The 17,011-nt window shown below is 36.3% G+C and overlaps 1 protein-coding gene across 1 annotated transcript; it reads right to left on the bottom strand.

Annotated features, from left to right (window-relative positions):
* Positions 1-1,161: 1,161 nt before the first annotated feature.
* On the bottom strand, positions 1,162-16,263 carry LOC104457997 (chromosome unknown open reading frame, human C1orf27). The gene is made up of 13 exons (XM_010080825.1): positions 16,134-16,263; positions 15,570-15,701; positions 15,100-15,195; positions 13,881-13,987; positions 13,139-13,175; positions 12,878-13,018; positions 12,154-12,249; positions 11,598-11,663; positions 10,125-10,253; positions 9,359-9,449; positions 7,593-7,778; positions 2,470-2,562; positions 1,162-1,229 (listed from the first exon to the last, which is right to left on the bottom strand). The coding sequence occupies exons 1-13, from the start codon at positions 16,230-16,232 to the stop codon at positions 1,162-1,164; spliced, it is 1,341 nt and encodes a 446-aa protein (XP_010079127.1). The 5' UTR covers positions 16,233-16,263.
* Between the last annotated feature and the right edge of the window lie 748 nt (positions 16,264-17,011).

Raw genomic sequence — 17,011 nt, 5'->3', positions numbered from 1 at the left:
GGCAATAGTACTTAAGACATCTTTTTCATAGTTGCCTTTTATTAAACGTACCCCAGGTACATCCTTGATTATGCTTTAGAACCAATGTGTTTATATTTTTTTCTTAGTCTTCCAGTGCCTTTATACAAAATAAGAAATTTGCAGAGGTATTAAAATGCCCTAAGATCTGGAATTCTTTTCTATTGTAGTTCAGATCCAACTAAACATGACATTTAATTTACAAATTATCTTTATTAACCTTACTAGAATTCTTCCCTCCTTCCACTCTCCTCATGGCAAGTAAACAATAATGTTACCATCTGACATACCCAGGAGAGTATCTCTTGATAAAAAGCAATCTGTTTATAGTCTAAAAATCCTGATTAGCAAACAATTTTGACAACTTGCATGTATCTACAAGATAAGCTACAAGGGCTGCCTAGATGTAGCTGTTGCTGAAATAGTTAATATTCCAAGAGAATAATGATTGACTCGGAGCTGGACAAAGAAATCTTCATCAAGAGTCACTGAGTAAAAGGCGGCATACATAGATCTCAAAAGTTAATGTATTTTATTGATTTCTGAATTCTTCAGGTCTTGAACTAAGATATTTACAGGCTGAATTGGTCTAGTCTTGAAGCTACTAGAAACTATTTGTATACCTATTATGCTAGTTAACCAATGCTACCTAAAACAAATGTATATATGCCGAAATGTTGGCTTCATTAAATCTAATTTTTCCCCAATTAACTTTAATGAGACGAGATTTCTCATACCAAAGGAACCCTGAAAGCAAGAATTGTCATACCAGGTAACTATGCTAGTCTACCAATAGCCTGAAAAACACCAGTAGCATTTTCCATGAGAACAGCGAGTAGGAAGAAAATGAAGGTTCTACATTTGTTTAAGGAATCTTCCTAGGAAAGAATACTGCCATGCATTTCCACACAGTGCCAGGGTTAGTTTATTGTAAACTTGATTCATCTTCTTACTTGATATTGTATTCTTACTCGCTATAGTAACTGCATGCTGGGACATGGTAACTGAACCTATCATTACAATTTGTATTGCATGTCTAACTGGTGATATTTAGGCAACAATTCTTAATTATTAATATATGAAACCCAGATGTTTCCATCTTGTAACTGGCCAATACTTCCATGAAGCTCCGGTTGATTGAGTTTAATCACTGAAGTAATTGAAAGAGAAGATGGATGCAAAGACTGCAACAGCAGCTGCTATTACCACACCTAAAATAACAAAGGAAATGCATTCAGTGAGTGGCAAGGGCAGCACAGTCATCAGCAGCTAGGGTGTGGAGGGCAGGGTCAAGGTGAATGACAAGCAGGAGGAGAAACAATAAGAGCCACCCCAAAACCTCTCTATCACTGCTAAGCCTAAATCTAAAGCTATGTCAGATAACTGAATTATAAAAGCTCCACATGATATTTCTAATCAGAGCAGGATCCTTACAGAAATCCAGCTGACTGCATACTTCTGTAGTACCTTGGCCATGTCCTGGCCTATAAAACAACACACTGTCTCTGCATTACTGCTGAATTACAGGAATCAAACTAGGAAAAATAACAAAAAATTTAAGCTTCAAGAAATAAAAGCTATTAAGTTTTTTCTTTTCTGTGGCACTACATCTACTCTCTGAGTCTCTTTGTAGCACAACAGTAATTTTCCTATTGATTAATATGCTTGTTACTGATGCAGCTGAGAAGATGACACACAAAAAAACCAAAACACCCAAGTGATGATTCAAGGGAAAACATTTTTACATGCAAGCAAGCACATATTTACTCCTGGTACTCCTTAATCTTCCAGTTACCATGTCCTACTTCTAAGAACTAACAGAAAACAAAAGTTACTGTTTTGTTGTCTGAAATGTAACTGTATTTTAATACAAAAAAGACAGTCAAAGCTGACAGCAGAGAGCTACACCAAGTGCAGACAGATACACGAGCTGGATGAAGGAGTATCATGGAGAAGCTGTATTTGAAAGAAGAGTTCTGTGGTTGGTGCTCCCTGAATTACTGAGGCTGACAATTAGCATCCAAGCCCATATGTATTTGTCAGCTTCAGAGGAAGATTAGTGATTCACTAGCTGATTTATGGATGCCTGTTTGACAGAGCCATTCAGCTGTGTTCATTTTTTTTTAAAGTACAGAATTATAGAAGTGGAGGCTCCCCAAAAAAAAAAGCTACATGAGACTTTTGTATTGACTTGTAGACTGAATGAATGCAAACACTGGTTTGGTTTTATTTCAACAGTGGGCTGTGGTTCTTTCTTCCCCAGAAATACCCTGTACCTACAACACTGAAATGAGGACTCATTTTAGAAAAACTACTGTATTAAATTAGCAACAGAAATTAAGACTTTTTTATTGATCTCACTAGTCTACTAATAATGCTGTGGAGCTAACAGTACTGAAAGAGCCCATTATAGCTTCTGATTGCCAAAGTAAAACTAGGGAAGTAACATACCCATATTTTGTTGAAGTTTCAACAGCAATGTTGCTTTTGTCAGTTGTTTCTGTTGTGTGTCATCCCTGTTGTCAGTAACCGGACAAATATCAACTGCATGGAAATGAAGTGAAGAAGTAAATACCAGGCGAAAAGCTAACAGTTGTGTTTTACAGTTGAAAACTTCATATCAACTTTATAAAGTACGTTTATGGTAGAAAAAAAACAGTTTATCACAGTAGAAATGGTACAGCAGGAACAGCATAGTACTAAACTAATCTGTATGGCTGGAAGAGTAAAAATGAACCAGAAAAATACATTTGGGAAGGAGTTTCTCTTCCAAAACTCATTTTCATACCCTGCTTCCACAGTAACATATCCAACCCCCATGACATAACCTGGTGAGAATGACTACTCCGAGAAGGAACCACCAAAATGAACGATTAACCACCTTCCAAGATCAAAGTTTTCCCTTCAAAGACATTTGTCCAGAGTTCAGGCTACATGCAAAACTCATTGTGACTAAAAGTGAGCCCAGCATAATTTCCCCACCCAAGAGCTATAAATGCTTATTTTCAAAGCACAGAAATTCCTTTTTGAAGATCCCTTAAAAACACACTTTCAGAGCAGGCACAGAGAATACATTCCCCTTTGGAGCCATTACTAAATCCATAGACTGCTCAGACAGGAAGTGAGAGAGCTTGACTATTTCCAGACAGATGGGATTCAAACCCATACCTATTTCCTTTCCAAAGATTTCCCTAATCACTTGGCTATATCCAGAGAGGGGGAGGAAAGAAAGAAGGGGATTAATCTTGAGTCTTCGAGTTGAACTTGTTTGTTTGTCCCACACAGAGCAAGCATGCTTTGGACTACACAGTTCAGTGATAAGGCTACTTGGTGGTGGTGGGGCAAAGGTCTTCAATTTGCGTTCCTGTTCCCAAAATAGTTTGCCAAGGCATCACTGATTGCAATTCAGTAGCTATTATTGCCGATATCTTCTGGACAAGTACAGGAAGAGTGTTTGCGCTACTGTGGTGAGATCTGGATGTCTTCAGAAAGAAAAGAATCGGCATGCTAAGATAAGAAAAAGATTAACATTGTTCTGGTTCAGAAGATGAAGAAAAAAAAACTCACAGCCGTGCTAGATACCAAGTTTTAGGTGAGTATTCCATGGACTGCTAAGTAAAAACAGATCTCCCATTTCCAGAGTGGGGCTGTCAATCACTTATAAATCATAGAGTTGAGTAATAAAGGCACATCCCTTGTATGAGTCATATGAAAATGATTCATGGAAAAGTACTTTCTCTATCGTATCATTAGCTATGGGGGAAATGTATAATCTAGATGTGGGATCAGAAAGGTTGTTTCTGTCATTTAAGATGAGTCACGTGCATGATTGTCTTCAAAATCTTCTTAAGTCAAACTTGCACAAGATCTGTTGTAACATAAACGCACTCCAACTAGACACTTAGGACCTGTCTTTAGGCATTTTTATCCCTGAACCCACTGACTTTGTATAAGTTCTTCTACAGCAGAGCAATCAGTAACTGTCCAACAGGAACCTTAACAGGATAGCAAGATATATTAGATGCACACACACATATGTATGCATACATTAAGCATAAACATGGCTTTGAAATCTCTCAGCAAGCTGCACATACATGTAAAATAAAAATAAGGACACAACATTTCAATGCAAGAGAAATTATCAAGTATCTCTGAAGGCCATAGTTTCACCGTTATTTTTTCTGTGCAAAGGAAAACATACCCTCATCTGTCTAAAATATAGCAGAAATCTTCAGCTAGAGTAAATGAATTATCAATTGTCACAAGATAGCTTTTTAAGTACCTTAACTAGTACAGTAAGGGCACCACATTCTCTCCAAACTACTTAATAGTTTTTAATTCCCTAAAATAGCATATCACTTTTAGAGAAGCTGACCACATTTCTTAGATCACCTTTGAAGTTTAGATCCAGCATGTTTCTTTCTGCTTTTGTTTTGATGAGCAAGTAGGATAGCTTGGGCCCTCTTAATGTCTCCTTGCACTTTCATAAGAACTGTGGCACCTCCCTGAAGGTAACTTTTGAAGCCACACATCAAGGCAGCAATGCTCCCTTGCTCAGGGAGAAAAAAAAAAAAAAAAAGAGAGGAAAAAATAAAAAATAAAAAAAACCCTTGAGCTATTTAGTTACCAAAGGCACTTACGCCATTAAGTTACTGAAGACCTGTATTTGAAGCAGTTGTAGTACAAATCTCACAATTACATAAATCCTTAATTCTTCAATTTGCTAACAAAGATGGGGAAGAGATTACTGCTATTGAAGTCTTATTTATGTTTATCCACTCAGGGTATTTAACACACCACCCCCCATCCCAGCAGCAAGGAGGAGCAAGGATTTAGTAAAGCCAATCATAAATGCAGAGCTGTCAATTGCTTGTATTAAAGCACTAAATACCTTGAAACTACAGCGTTAGTTATATCTTTCAATTTTAAACAGGTCAGTTTTTACTTTCTATTTTCCACTTAACAATTTTAAAACATGACCCAACAGTGACCTCACTGGAGAACTGTACAAGGAAACAAGAGAATAAAACTGCAGGAGACAGCAGCAGAGGCCATAACTAAGTAAGCACATCAAAGATATTTTGAGAAGGTCAGTTTTCTTTCGTATGTTTTGCCTAAAAGCTGCCTAAAAATAAATCTTTTCGGCTGGAGTGATTAGATCCTCTTCTTCTCAAGTGTATACTTTAAAAATCAACAAAAAAAAGACATTATTTGAAAAGCCCGTTCATGTTCTTGAAGTTTAAACAATTATTTTTATCAGCAAACTTTCCCCAGAACTTCACTATGGATAGCATTTCCAGTTAATTCAGTGATAACACCCAAGACCACAGGAATTTTGACATAAACAGAAAGGCCGATATCAAAACTCACTCCAAAGCAATTTTTATACCATGACTGAATATTGACTACTATTAATAAAGACAGCACTAAGCTTTGAGAAACAACAAATGTTACCCAAATTGGAATGATGCATTGAAAAAGCCTTTACACAGGGGAAACCCCGAACATTATTCACAAAAAGATATTTACAGCAATACTTAGACACTTCATACTAAAATACCAATAAAAATCAAATGGCAAAATTAACGTGTTTTCTTATAACAGAGAACACTTTCCTTACACAGTTAACAGGTCTAATTTCTAAAACAGCCTTCCTGGCGTTAATAAAAGTGCATAAATAACTTCTGATTTTAGTAAACCACAAGTTAATAATGCCATAACAATAGTTATCAGTCGAACAGCATTGTGCTGATAGCATTATTACCATCATCACTATCGACAGAACCCATTCTATGGACAAGCTTTATGGTGTTCACTGGGACAAGGCCAGCCTCAGTATTTTTCCGAAATCCTCTTTGTATGTTTCTCCCCTTTCTTTGCTATGCACTTACTTTAACCTACTTTTTTTTTTTTTTAAAAAAAAGAGAAAATAAATGTCCCACACCTAACTCTATAACCAGCAAGAGCACACAAACTCATTCTGTGAGCTACCTGGGCATCATTTTACACATATTAATGGCATCAACCCTTGGTGATACATTGCTATCAGTCTAATCGTGCTTTCTTCCTACCTCCAGATCATACATCCTTACATAAGCAATAAAGCTAAACTGAATCATCTCTCTCCCTCCCACGCCTATCTCCACTGCTACAACACTATTAATTTGCTTCCCTAAGTTATAAAGCTCAGTAATAATTATCCTTAACAGTATTAAAGTTACCCTTACAATACAAGCGAGATTTTTATTGGCTTTCCTGTTTTTCTTGAGGTTCTTGAGCTGTGTACATCTTTTACTTCTCGAGATAATGAGTCAGATTCACTGCTAATAGGGTTAGTTAAAACCTGGGAAACCTGATTAAATTAGGAAGATGTAAGAATTTATGGTTAGATTTGAAATTCAGAAACTGAAAAAACCCCCAGTAAACAAGCAGGTCAAACAGAATATCAGTAGTCACAGTTCACCCTACACAGCAAGCTCATGCCTGCATTTTACATTTGTTGTCCATAAATCCCAACAACAAAAAGTGTCCAAAGTTCTTATCTGAGAATTAGTGTTGTTTTTACAAAACTGAAATTACAAAACTGTAACCTGTAGCTCATATTCACACTGATGACGGGGAAAAAGGGAAGAAATCTCTTCCATAAGATCGCAGGAAGTATTACTAGATGCATTTCAACTACAGATTTGACTCCTACATTGAAATCAAAGCCATATGAAAAAAACAAACAACAAACAAACCAGGAAATTATATAAACCAGAAATATTCAGAAAGTCAGTAACTGGATTACAGTACAATATCTGTATTAAAAGGAATATAACAGTCTCATAATCAGATCATAAACTTCTAAGACACTCAGCAGAAAATGAAAAGCGCTCTCAATTTTCTTTCCATTTTGGGCGAATCACAAAACTTCAGTTTTGGGCGAATCACAAAACTTCAGTTTTGGGCACTGCATTTGATACACAAATTAAAACACTCAGAACAAAGAAAGGGACTTTGTAGTTTTGAAAGAGTCAGGTTCTAGCATGAGAACTTCCCAAAAGACACATTAGACCATATATGCATTTTTTAATATTTACTGAAAAACACAATAGATTTGACTAAAGCTCTCAACTTTTTATTCTAACTTACACTAAGTAGTATCAGACCTACTTGTCTCTTAAACCAGTGAAGTTGAACTACTGTAAAAGTAACCAGAATATGAGGCTTTACAGGTTTTTCTTACAGTGGATGTGATCCAATATGGGATCATCCTTAATTCATGTGCAGAGTAATGTATGCAAACCTTGTTCACCTGAACTGTAGTTCATGAGCTGCAACCATGCTTGCACAGATAATTCGGTGAAAAAGCAAAATATTTGAGAGAAGAGAGGTCTGTTACAAGTCAAATACAAAAAGCACAAGAACTCTTACCACTTTTCACCAATACGTTTATATAAACCCTTAGAAATTTATATGGAGTAAGCCAACTTTAAACACATCCATTTCTGGATAAAACTGGCCTATGCCATTAGTCAACGTTTTTGTAATCTCTGATGCACTTTATCCTGGTTCTCGTATACTGTATTTACCTGTGCTAATTTCCTCTGCTATATGGATATCTTCAGCTTGCACACATTGATCCAACATCTCAACAAAACGTTCCTGAATTTCTCCAGCAGCCTCATCACGAAACTTATAATCACTGAGCATCACACTGGATCCAGCGACAGGGACAAACAGTCTTTGAGGTAAGACGTGATATTCCCTCTCAAAATCTAAAAGAAAAGGGGGAAAAATACCACCCAAATAAAACCCTTGCCAGTTATGATAAGATTCCCTATTAATCTCTGACCATAAGATAAAGCTATTGCAAAAGAACTCCTCAAGGTTTCCACGTAAAAATCCTGTTTTCAGGCATGGCTTGTTTAGTTGTTACTGTTTCATGAAAGTTCTGCTACTATACTGATTTATGTTCTACGTTAGTCTCTCCAGAAATACCTGAGAGACCTCCAAAACAGACCATAAAATGTTAAACAGATCTTTTTTCATGTTTAGAATGACTAGCAAAAGAATGCTGGGAAAGACTGCAGATAAGAGCCTACACAGAACAGCACATTATTTCAACACCACAAAAGATTGCAAACGTTTGGCTGCTTTATGCCATGAAGCCACAAAGTACGGGCGCCACCTAAAGAGGAAACTGAAAACTGCATGCAATTGCAAACCAAGTTTAAATCATGTAAGTTGGATAAAAACAAACCACATTATCATAAAGTGAATGGTAATTTTGAACATGAATCATTTTTTCTTACACAATCAACCTCTTTCCATTTCTTTTCTCTTTTTTTTAAAATCACTACCAAATATAGCATATTTTAAAAGACTTTCCTTTAGGTAATATCTTCAAATTGCTACTTCAATTAACTAACAATATTTGGTCAAAAAAACCAACACAACAAGAAGATAACTTACCATTGCACTCAAAGAAACGTAAAGAATCACCCAGCATGAGCTAGGAAATCTGGTCTCAGAGTATACCTCCCCAGCTATTAATATAATTATGATACGAAGTTTTCTTTTCATTAGATCAACATTCATTGTGTTCTGGCCACTGAATAGTGCTGTTAAATTCAAGCTGATGCAATAAAGCAATTATTCATGGTGCTGAAATAAGATCTACCTCTTTGAAAGACACAAAGCCTGTAAAATAGTATTTGATGAAGTGAAACAAGTCCAGGGGGCAAACATAACACAAATGACACATTTGTATAGTTAAAAAAAAATAATCAGGATATTTCTTCACATTACAATCAGGACATACAAAGTCATATTTAATTTAATGGAGATGAACTACTGAACTTCAGAGCTCATGTCCACTAGCATTCTCAACATAGGTGATACAAGAACATGGAAGGCTATGTCCAGCTGGTTCTTTTAATCCTACCAAGTTTTGTCATAGTTCAACATTAATAGGAATACCATACAGAGATTTTAAAAAAAAGAAAATTAAAATGTACAAGTCACAGTTAGAACTTCAGTGACAAGAGTCACTTCAGTTTCAACTACCAAATTTTTAAAAATGACAAAATTTCTATCAGTGAAAAAGAAGCTGAAATTACATTTTGTGGCTACGAGAACTGACTACCAACTTGATGTGAAAGCTATAGTGCCAAAGAACATATCTGAGCTTGACAAAGATTCCCCAAATTTAAGAAAAAGTCAAGGCTGCCAAACCGAAATTGTGCCATTTGCTTTATATTCTGCTCTAACCATGCTGGAACTTCAGTAAACCAGTAGAATTTTCTACAAGAACCAAAATTCACTGCAAATGTAAGCTTTTTTTTTTTATTCCTACTTTTTTTATGAGGTCCTTCATTTATAATCAGATCTTCAAACAGTATTTCACACCGATCACTCAACGTGTTTATTATGTCTCTTTTCAAAGCCTGCAAGGACAAAGCAAAAACTTCAGTGATATAAAAGCCATTTGCAAAGCTTTTGACTAGTGAAAAACAACAAAAGAAGTCCCTCATAGGTTTAATCCATATTAAAAGAACAGTTTTTGACAGAAAATGAAAACTTTAAAAAGAATTTTTAAAAGCCCAATGAAGAGAACCTAACATCACAAGAATTAAAATCAAAAAAGAAAAACGACAGAACAAAAATGAAATTATGAGGAAAATTTTAATATTGTTAGAATAAGAACTGACATTACCATTAAAAAAACAAACAAAAATAAGCACAAGGCATTGCCATAAGGGAAAAAAGTATCACTGAACAAATAAACCTATATTTTCCTGCTACACATAAAAAATAGAATCTGTAACCTTTTCTTAATTTTAAGACAATTTGTCACAGTGTAATCACTTTGACAATTTGTGCAAAGATTCATCAGAGAACAGTCTTAGCAACAGGAGACATACCGGCTAAAAGAGAAAAAGGAACTGAATCCATCAAAGACACACACACACAGATGGTTTCTAAAAAAAATTCACGTGTTCAGGGGCATGAACATCTTGACACCAGTCTAGACCATGTCATTTTGTCAAAGAAAAACCAGTGAGACGAATTTAATATATTTCAGGAAAATGTTTCTGATGAACTAACAACCTTTTCACTACCTGAATAGCTTCTTTAACTTTTGGCTTGTTGTTATGTATGTAGGCTCTGCATTTCACAGCACCTTTGAGATTTATGGAACCACTGCAGACCTGGACCGTAGCAGTTGATCTATGACTTGAACCCTGGGACTGGAAAATAAACATGTTTCAGTTTTATCTTGTTACCAAGGTACTTGCAGCATGAGTAACAAAAAACAGAACTAGGAAATTAATAGCATACTTTAAGATGTTAACATATAACCTGTTTTCCCTCAACTTTTGTTTTTCTTTGTTTTGTTAGTTGAGACTTAAAATCTCTCTCCTTTTCCACTACAGAAAATGTATTTACTTTTCAAAGACACCCCACTTTGAGATTTAAATATTTGTGTCTGTAAGACTTCTAAAACTTTTCAGGCAAGTGGCTTGTGGCACACTAGCATTGCAATCTAGAAATCCTTTTAAGTTGGTTTTTTTTTTTTTTTAAACTATTAAGTTTGTATGTTTACTATTTCATCTGCATAACCTACGGTATCCTGAAAGTCATCCCATCCGTCAGTACTAAATTATAAATGTGGTCACATTTAGAGCTCTATCAAACTGTTGCCTAGAGATATTCGTCCTAATTACCAAAACAATGAGTGTGCTGCATGTAGCACCCTAAGACAACACCTGGAAACATGGGGATGTATAACTGCATAAATTACTTCCGCCAAAACAAAACACTTTCCTTTCTCTGAGTCAATTAACCATTAGAACAATGTAACAACAGAAGTGGAGATATTCATCAAGTCTTTAAAATGGCATTTTATACATTCCTAAAAGTTTTGCTAAACATAACTTCAGAGAAATAAGGAACTACCTGACAAAACAGGACAGCCTGTGCTGTGCAGGAAGCCTACAAAACAAAGCCTGGACACATTTGAGCTTTAGGACCTAGACTAGGGCACCCAATTCAGGGTTCAAGTCAGCATAACCTCTGGTAGAGGGGAAACTCCTGACACAGACCCAACGGCTCCAGGTGATGATTCAGCTCACAGGACCTGTACCTTGATCCAACACTAGTGACTGAACTTCTGACGAAAGCATTCAAGCAAATGTCCATAGTCAGCCATGGCAAGTTGAAGCATGAAGGCGATTCTGAACTTCAGAACGATGCAAAGTCACCTTGAAAACAACGTACGCAGATACGTACAGGTGCCCTACCATCAAATCAATTATTTTGCAGGATTTCATGTCTATAACCAGTTTTTCAAATTTTTCTTGCAGCTGTAGCGTGCAATTCTTAGACAGCACGGTTATCACAGCATGAGAATTTCCAAAGACATGAAATACACAGATCTGTCCACAGCTTCACAGTCAATATCCATGGGAGAATTAAGTCTTAGGAAAAAGTAAGCTGGATTTCTAGGCAATAATTCAGAATGTTCTTTTATTTTTTATTCTATTTTATAAGATAACAGAGAGGTTATACTTTACAAACCACTAAATACTCACCAGCTGTGTCAGAACTCTGACATCAGAAAACTGAGTGCTGCATTGAATATTTCCTCTTAACTTTTTCTGAGGGGAAAAAAAAAAATTCTGTGTGTCATGAAACAGGAAAAAATCTCCCTGATTCAAAATCTCCTCACTATGGTATAAAAAGTGCCCTGGGTTAGCTTTTAAGAGAGAAAAACGGCACATAGAAAACAGTCATAAGAATGTAATTTAAAATGAGATGAACGCAACAGCCAAATGTGTTTCCACTCTGTGTTAAACATTTAGACACACTTAGGTCTTAGAAATCTCACCACCTACATTCAAACCTTACTCATGGTCTTTAATGAGGAGACAGCATATAGAAAAATTTTTAGTCTGTCTCCACATATAATTATTGCATTTTCATTGCCAGAGGAAGAGGAGGCAATTTGCAGCAATGAAGATGGGGACACAAGCAGTCTTGCATATTAGTTACTTGAAATGGGTGAATTAGATCAACAAACGCTTTATCACACTGGAAGTTCTAACTACACATCTACTGGAGCTCAATTCCTTGTTGTTCAGTACTCACCTGCCCTTCCAATAGTTCTGTATCATCATCTTTAACTTGTCCATTGATCAGAAAAACACTGTCTTCTATCTGTTTTGACCATCGATTTAATCCATTCTTTCAAAAAGGTAAAAACATAAAAATCTCATTGGAAAGAGAATTTCACAAAAAATGTTGGACAGTATCATGCTGAAAATTATAGAAATACATGTCTCAACAGTCACTCTGAGAGACTTTAAAAGTCTCTGAAAAATCTGTATGTATATTTTTCCAAAGCTAAATCTTAAAACCAACATGTTCAGAATATAGCCATTAAGAAAAAAGCATTTCTAAATACTTTAGTGCTACCCCAGGGATGTGACTTTTGTAGAGAGGGATGCAGACTATTGCAAACCAATTAATATTAAAAGCATCCCATACCCCTGTTCTAATGGGACGTAACTTTTCACTAGGTGAAACAGAAGAGACTTTAGTTGGAATACTCACAGAAATTGCTAAATAATTTTGAGCAAAGGAAACTGACAACACTAAGCACAGCAGAAGAAAAGCTACCTACATTTTTTATACTATGAATGCTTCACAGTAACTTAAAATTACATTTAAAAGAAGAGTAACTGCTAAACCTTCTCTGCTGATTAGGCCTACTCTTCTACTCACACTATTCAAATCTTTCTCTCTCATTTAATTTTCAGCACAAAAAGTAGTGTAGAGACCAACTACAAAACTGCTGCAGCCAGGCAGTTACCTTGGTATTCTTCTCCAAGTCATGGTTTGGTGAAGTAGCAAGAAGTGGAATGTGAATATTAACATTTACTGTGCAGTCCAAAGCTAACCAGGAAGCAGACAGAGCACTCTGGTATTTCCAATCTGCTGGTTTAGCTGAACTCTGAGAGCAGAAATAAGCAATAAAGCATCTATACAAAACACTGTATAACTCAGATTTTTTTTGAAACATTTCTTGTCATGCATTAAAAGCTGCCTATGACACACAGGATTACAAGCTTACCTTTGGATCTTGTACATCATAGGTTCGGCAAACTACTCTTTGCTACTTAAAGAAAAAGATCCAGTGAAAAGCAAAAAAATGAGTAAGAACAATTCACAATTACTCTGTTCTTTCCTTAACTTCTTTGTTGAGCTAATTTACACTCTAAAGAAAGTTCTCACCTTTCATTAGTGTAAAAAAGTGGAAAAACATTTGACTGTAAACTATCATAGTGATGCTGCCCCATTTCTTACAAATATATTAAGATCAATAGGTATTCACAGGGAGAATCACCAATGCACCAATTTGGAATTTGTCCTTGTTTCTCTCACCTCTTCAAGGGAAAATCTTGCTTTCTCTCCTTGTATTATCACTATCAACACACCCAGCACTCTTCTGCAGCACGAGTACAGATCCCTCATGCCCGCTACTTCCCCACTTCCATGCAAGCATCATTGGCAACAGCAAGCGCAAGAAGCTATACAGTATTTTAGATGTTTTCTTCAATTTATGCAAATCAAAACTGACTGGGGAAGGCATTACTTGATGCCACTACACACACAAACCTAACAGTAAGAAATGATGGAAATTTCGCAAGGATAAGAGGATCTTACTCATGGCTAATCAGAAAACTTCATGATTTCAACTTAATATCTGAACTCAAACAACTTCCTCCCCACAATCTATCATTTATTCAGCAATAACTACAGAAAGGAGGTTGGGGTAGCAGTCTCAATCAATAAACCTTGCTCATAAAGGATACTTTTTTGTAGCAGAACAAATCTGAAGAGCTGCTCTGTCTGAGACCTCCTCCTCGGCAGGTTTCCAGAGCCTTCTTTTAGTCAAGGACTTTTCCACTGAGAAAATTAGCTAAAGATGAAAGAAGTATTACAAATTTTTCCACAAAAATAATGTATTATAATTTCTGGAAAATAGTCGTGCACTAAAGTTCTAAGTCCAAGCAATATTATAATTATGTATAAATGCGAAACACAGCTTACATCCCACCCAAATGTCATGTTAAAAGAACATTCAACAAAGATTCAGGCAACTACTCCAAAAAGAAAGTTCTTGTGAAATCTTAATTCAGCTTCCTTATAAACTGAACAAAGCAACACACATTCACATATTCAACTTGCAAGCTTTTCTCCCAACAAAAATATTACAGCTTTATGCCTGTTGGCTGAGGATCTGGGAAGACAGCTGTACAAGATAGCTACCAATTAAAAAAAAAATTACACTCAGGAATCAGTGATCACCTGTACACAGCTCACCTTTTTTTGTGGGCTACTAGTGAGAGTAATCACAACTGAGATGTGATTGCACTGCATTGCCAAAATTAAATCTTGGACCTTAGGCTTCAAAACCTACTCATGTTTAAATCACTTATTATAGTTTACCTTATGAAAATGATAAAATTAACCTACATGTACAGAACAGAAACATGTCATTAGATGCCCCAATACTGTAACAAAAAAGCATTTGAAGTCTGCATTTAAGTCAGACAGTAGGACATTCTACATAGTTTTTAAACACAACCCCACACACCTAAGTCAGTACCACTAGTTTTACACAAGGCATTCCTTTTAATGGAATCAGAGCTATAGATCTTTATCGTAAATCTCTCTAATGTCAACAATTCATTCAGACAAAAAAGCCAACAAATATGCCACAAGGATTTAGCTTAATATAAACCTTGAAGATGTTTTCCTTAATGTCGAATTTCAGTAAATACAGTCAGATTTGCTATTGCAGTAACAAACATCACAAGAAACAGAAAGTTATCAAATACAAGCTGTGGTACATTCCCAAAGGACAGCAATTTCTGAGGTTTCAGTCTCAACACCATAGAGCAAACCAGAACATTTGTGCTTTTAGAAATAAAGCATCAAAACAACCATATATACTGAAGGCAATGATAGAAAATTATTCTGCTACAAGTCCAAAGACACTCCTCTCTTTCCACATGAAAGTCTATTTACCTTGCGCAAAGCATTTTGACTCTCTTTTGACAGTTCTGGAGTTGCAATAATAAATACACCAAGAACTAATAAGCCTCCAGGAAGCATTCTAGAAACCTTAAAAATAAAAACAAACAGGTATTAACAGGAATCAGAGATCTAGCAACTTAATATATCAAAAGTTTCCAATGAGGCAGGTATGCATGAAGAGGAGAAACTAAATAAGCAGACTTTTTCACTTATAGGTTCCTCTGAAATGCAGGAGCACAGTATCTCACAAATTTTCTTGCTCCAGCCCTATCAAGTCTCTGTTTCATCATAGCCTTTGAAAGCAATACGAATATTTTGTTTGAAAATATCTGTGCCTAGTGTGGTTAGGAAGGTCCTTTTACTTTGCACAACAGGCTTGAGATTACACAAGTGATAAATTTTTGTAAATCTTATTTCCTTTCTGTTCCTCCCACCTCCTTCATTAAAACATACTGTGCTACCTGACTGGCATGCGTAGTTATCCACTCCTCATCAATGGACGCCAGTTTTGAAAGACTGATGTTGTCCTCCATCTGCTCTTCCTTTGGAGGCGTTCGAACAGCCCGAATTACATAGTCTCTTTGCGGGGAACACTTTCAAAAACATCAACATAAGCAAAAATACCATAAGGCTGATATGAAGTCTAAGAATATACTGCGTAATATAGTAGCTGTAAGGTCTGCTTTACAGTAGGTATCGTTAAACTCTGTAGTGATTTGTTACAAAACTAATTCCTTCACGAATTTGTCTTTGCCTTAAAGCCTTGTTTAGTGATAAGTTTTATCTTTCCAATTTTAATTTCTTTTCTGCGTGTAATGTCTTTCACAAAACAATTTTAAAAGACTTGAGTAGTTGGTTGACACTGCAAACCCTTTACAGAAGTCCCTTCTGGTTATATTACCACCCTTCTGCATCATACAAGCTCAATGGGATGTTAACAGCCTCAGCCCAGAAGATTAAAGCCATAAGGGCTTTCCCCTGTTATCATGTATGAATGGAACAGACTCCAGATATTACACACTTACCTGCCCTATTAACAGGCCAGTGACATATGGCTTTAATTTCGTACTGAGGTCTGAAAGATACTGCCCAATAGCTTCCTCAACAAAGTAAGTCCTACCCATTGCTGCAGGTTTAAGACTGAGTCTTGTAGTTTCAACCTACAAAATAACACATGAAGTCAAAGAAAGTAGATATACTACACGGGTTACATGAAAATAAAAGTCTCACTAAAAGATCCTGAATAGGTTAACACCTTATCTGTCAATAACAGTTATTTAAGTAGCTTTATGATCTGCAAGTGTTTTCTTTTTAATGAAAACCATAACTGTCTATGCTAGAGGAAAAATTGTGTGCTGATTTTTTGAAATAAAACAATTTTAAATAACTGCCACAGAAATTACATGGCAATTCAGCCAAGGAACTACTGGGAAAAAACATGTCTCCAAGCAACAATTTCTTGCTGCATCATGTTTCATCAGAGGCCAGAATGTAAAGCATTCATTTTTTGCATTCACACTCCTCTCTGAGGGATGTCACACATGCACTTAAACATGCCGTGCACAATTTTCTTTCCAATTCTTAAGTCATTAAAAGTAGAGAACCTGCGGACCATGCAAAAGCCCATTTTACAGCTCCCATCAGCAGTCCCATGAATCCAGAAGCCAAGACACGGTGACTGACACTCCTCCCTTCCACGCGTGCCTATTTTGAAAAGCACTTCATGCATTGAAGACATCCACAAAAAAATAACCATGAAACCGCCGAAGCCAAAGAGCCCGCGGTGAGGAAGCAAAGGGCCTCCTGAGCTCCTGCAAAGGCCTCTACCGGAGAGAGCTGCGCAGTGCTGGCGGAGCTGAAGCTCTGGGCCGGGGCGAGGAGGATGGCTGTCACCTCTTCACCT

Source organism: Pterocles gutturalis, unplaced genomic scaffold (assembly GCF_000699245.1).
Source record: "Pterocles gutturalis isolate BGI_N339 unplaced genomic scaffold, ASM69924v1 scaffold41959, whole genome shotgun sequence".
NCBI lineage: Eukaryota > Metazoa > Chordata > Aves > Pterocliformes > Pteroclidae > Pterocles > Pterocles gutturalis.
Note: the sequence above shows the minus strand (reverse complement) of the source record. Positions and strands in the feature narration are given on the sequence as shown.

Excerpts from the sequence above, each read along its gene's own strand:
- LOC104457997 (XM_010080825.1), bottom strand. The coding sequence starts at position 16,232 with ATGGGTAGGACTTACTTTGTTGAGGAAGCTATTGGGCAGTATCTTTCA. Across the intron at positions 13,019-13,138 it reads ATGATGTACAAGATCCAAAG|AGTTCAGCTAAACCAGCAGA; the intron begins GTAAGCTTGTAA and ends TTCTGCTCTCAG. Across the intron at positions 10,254-11,597 it reads TCAGAGTTCTGACACAGCTG|TCCCAGGGTTCAAGTCATAG; the intron begins GTGAGTATTTAG and ends TTTATTTTCCAG.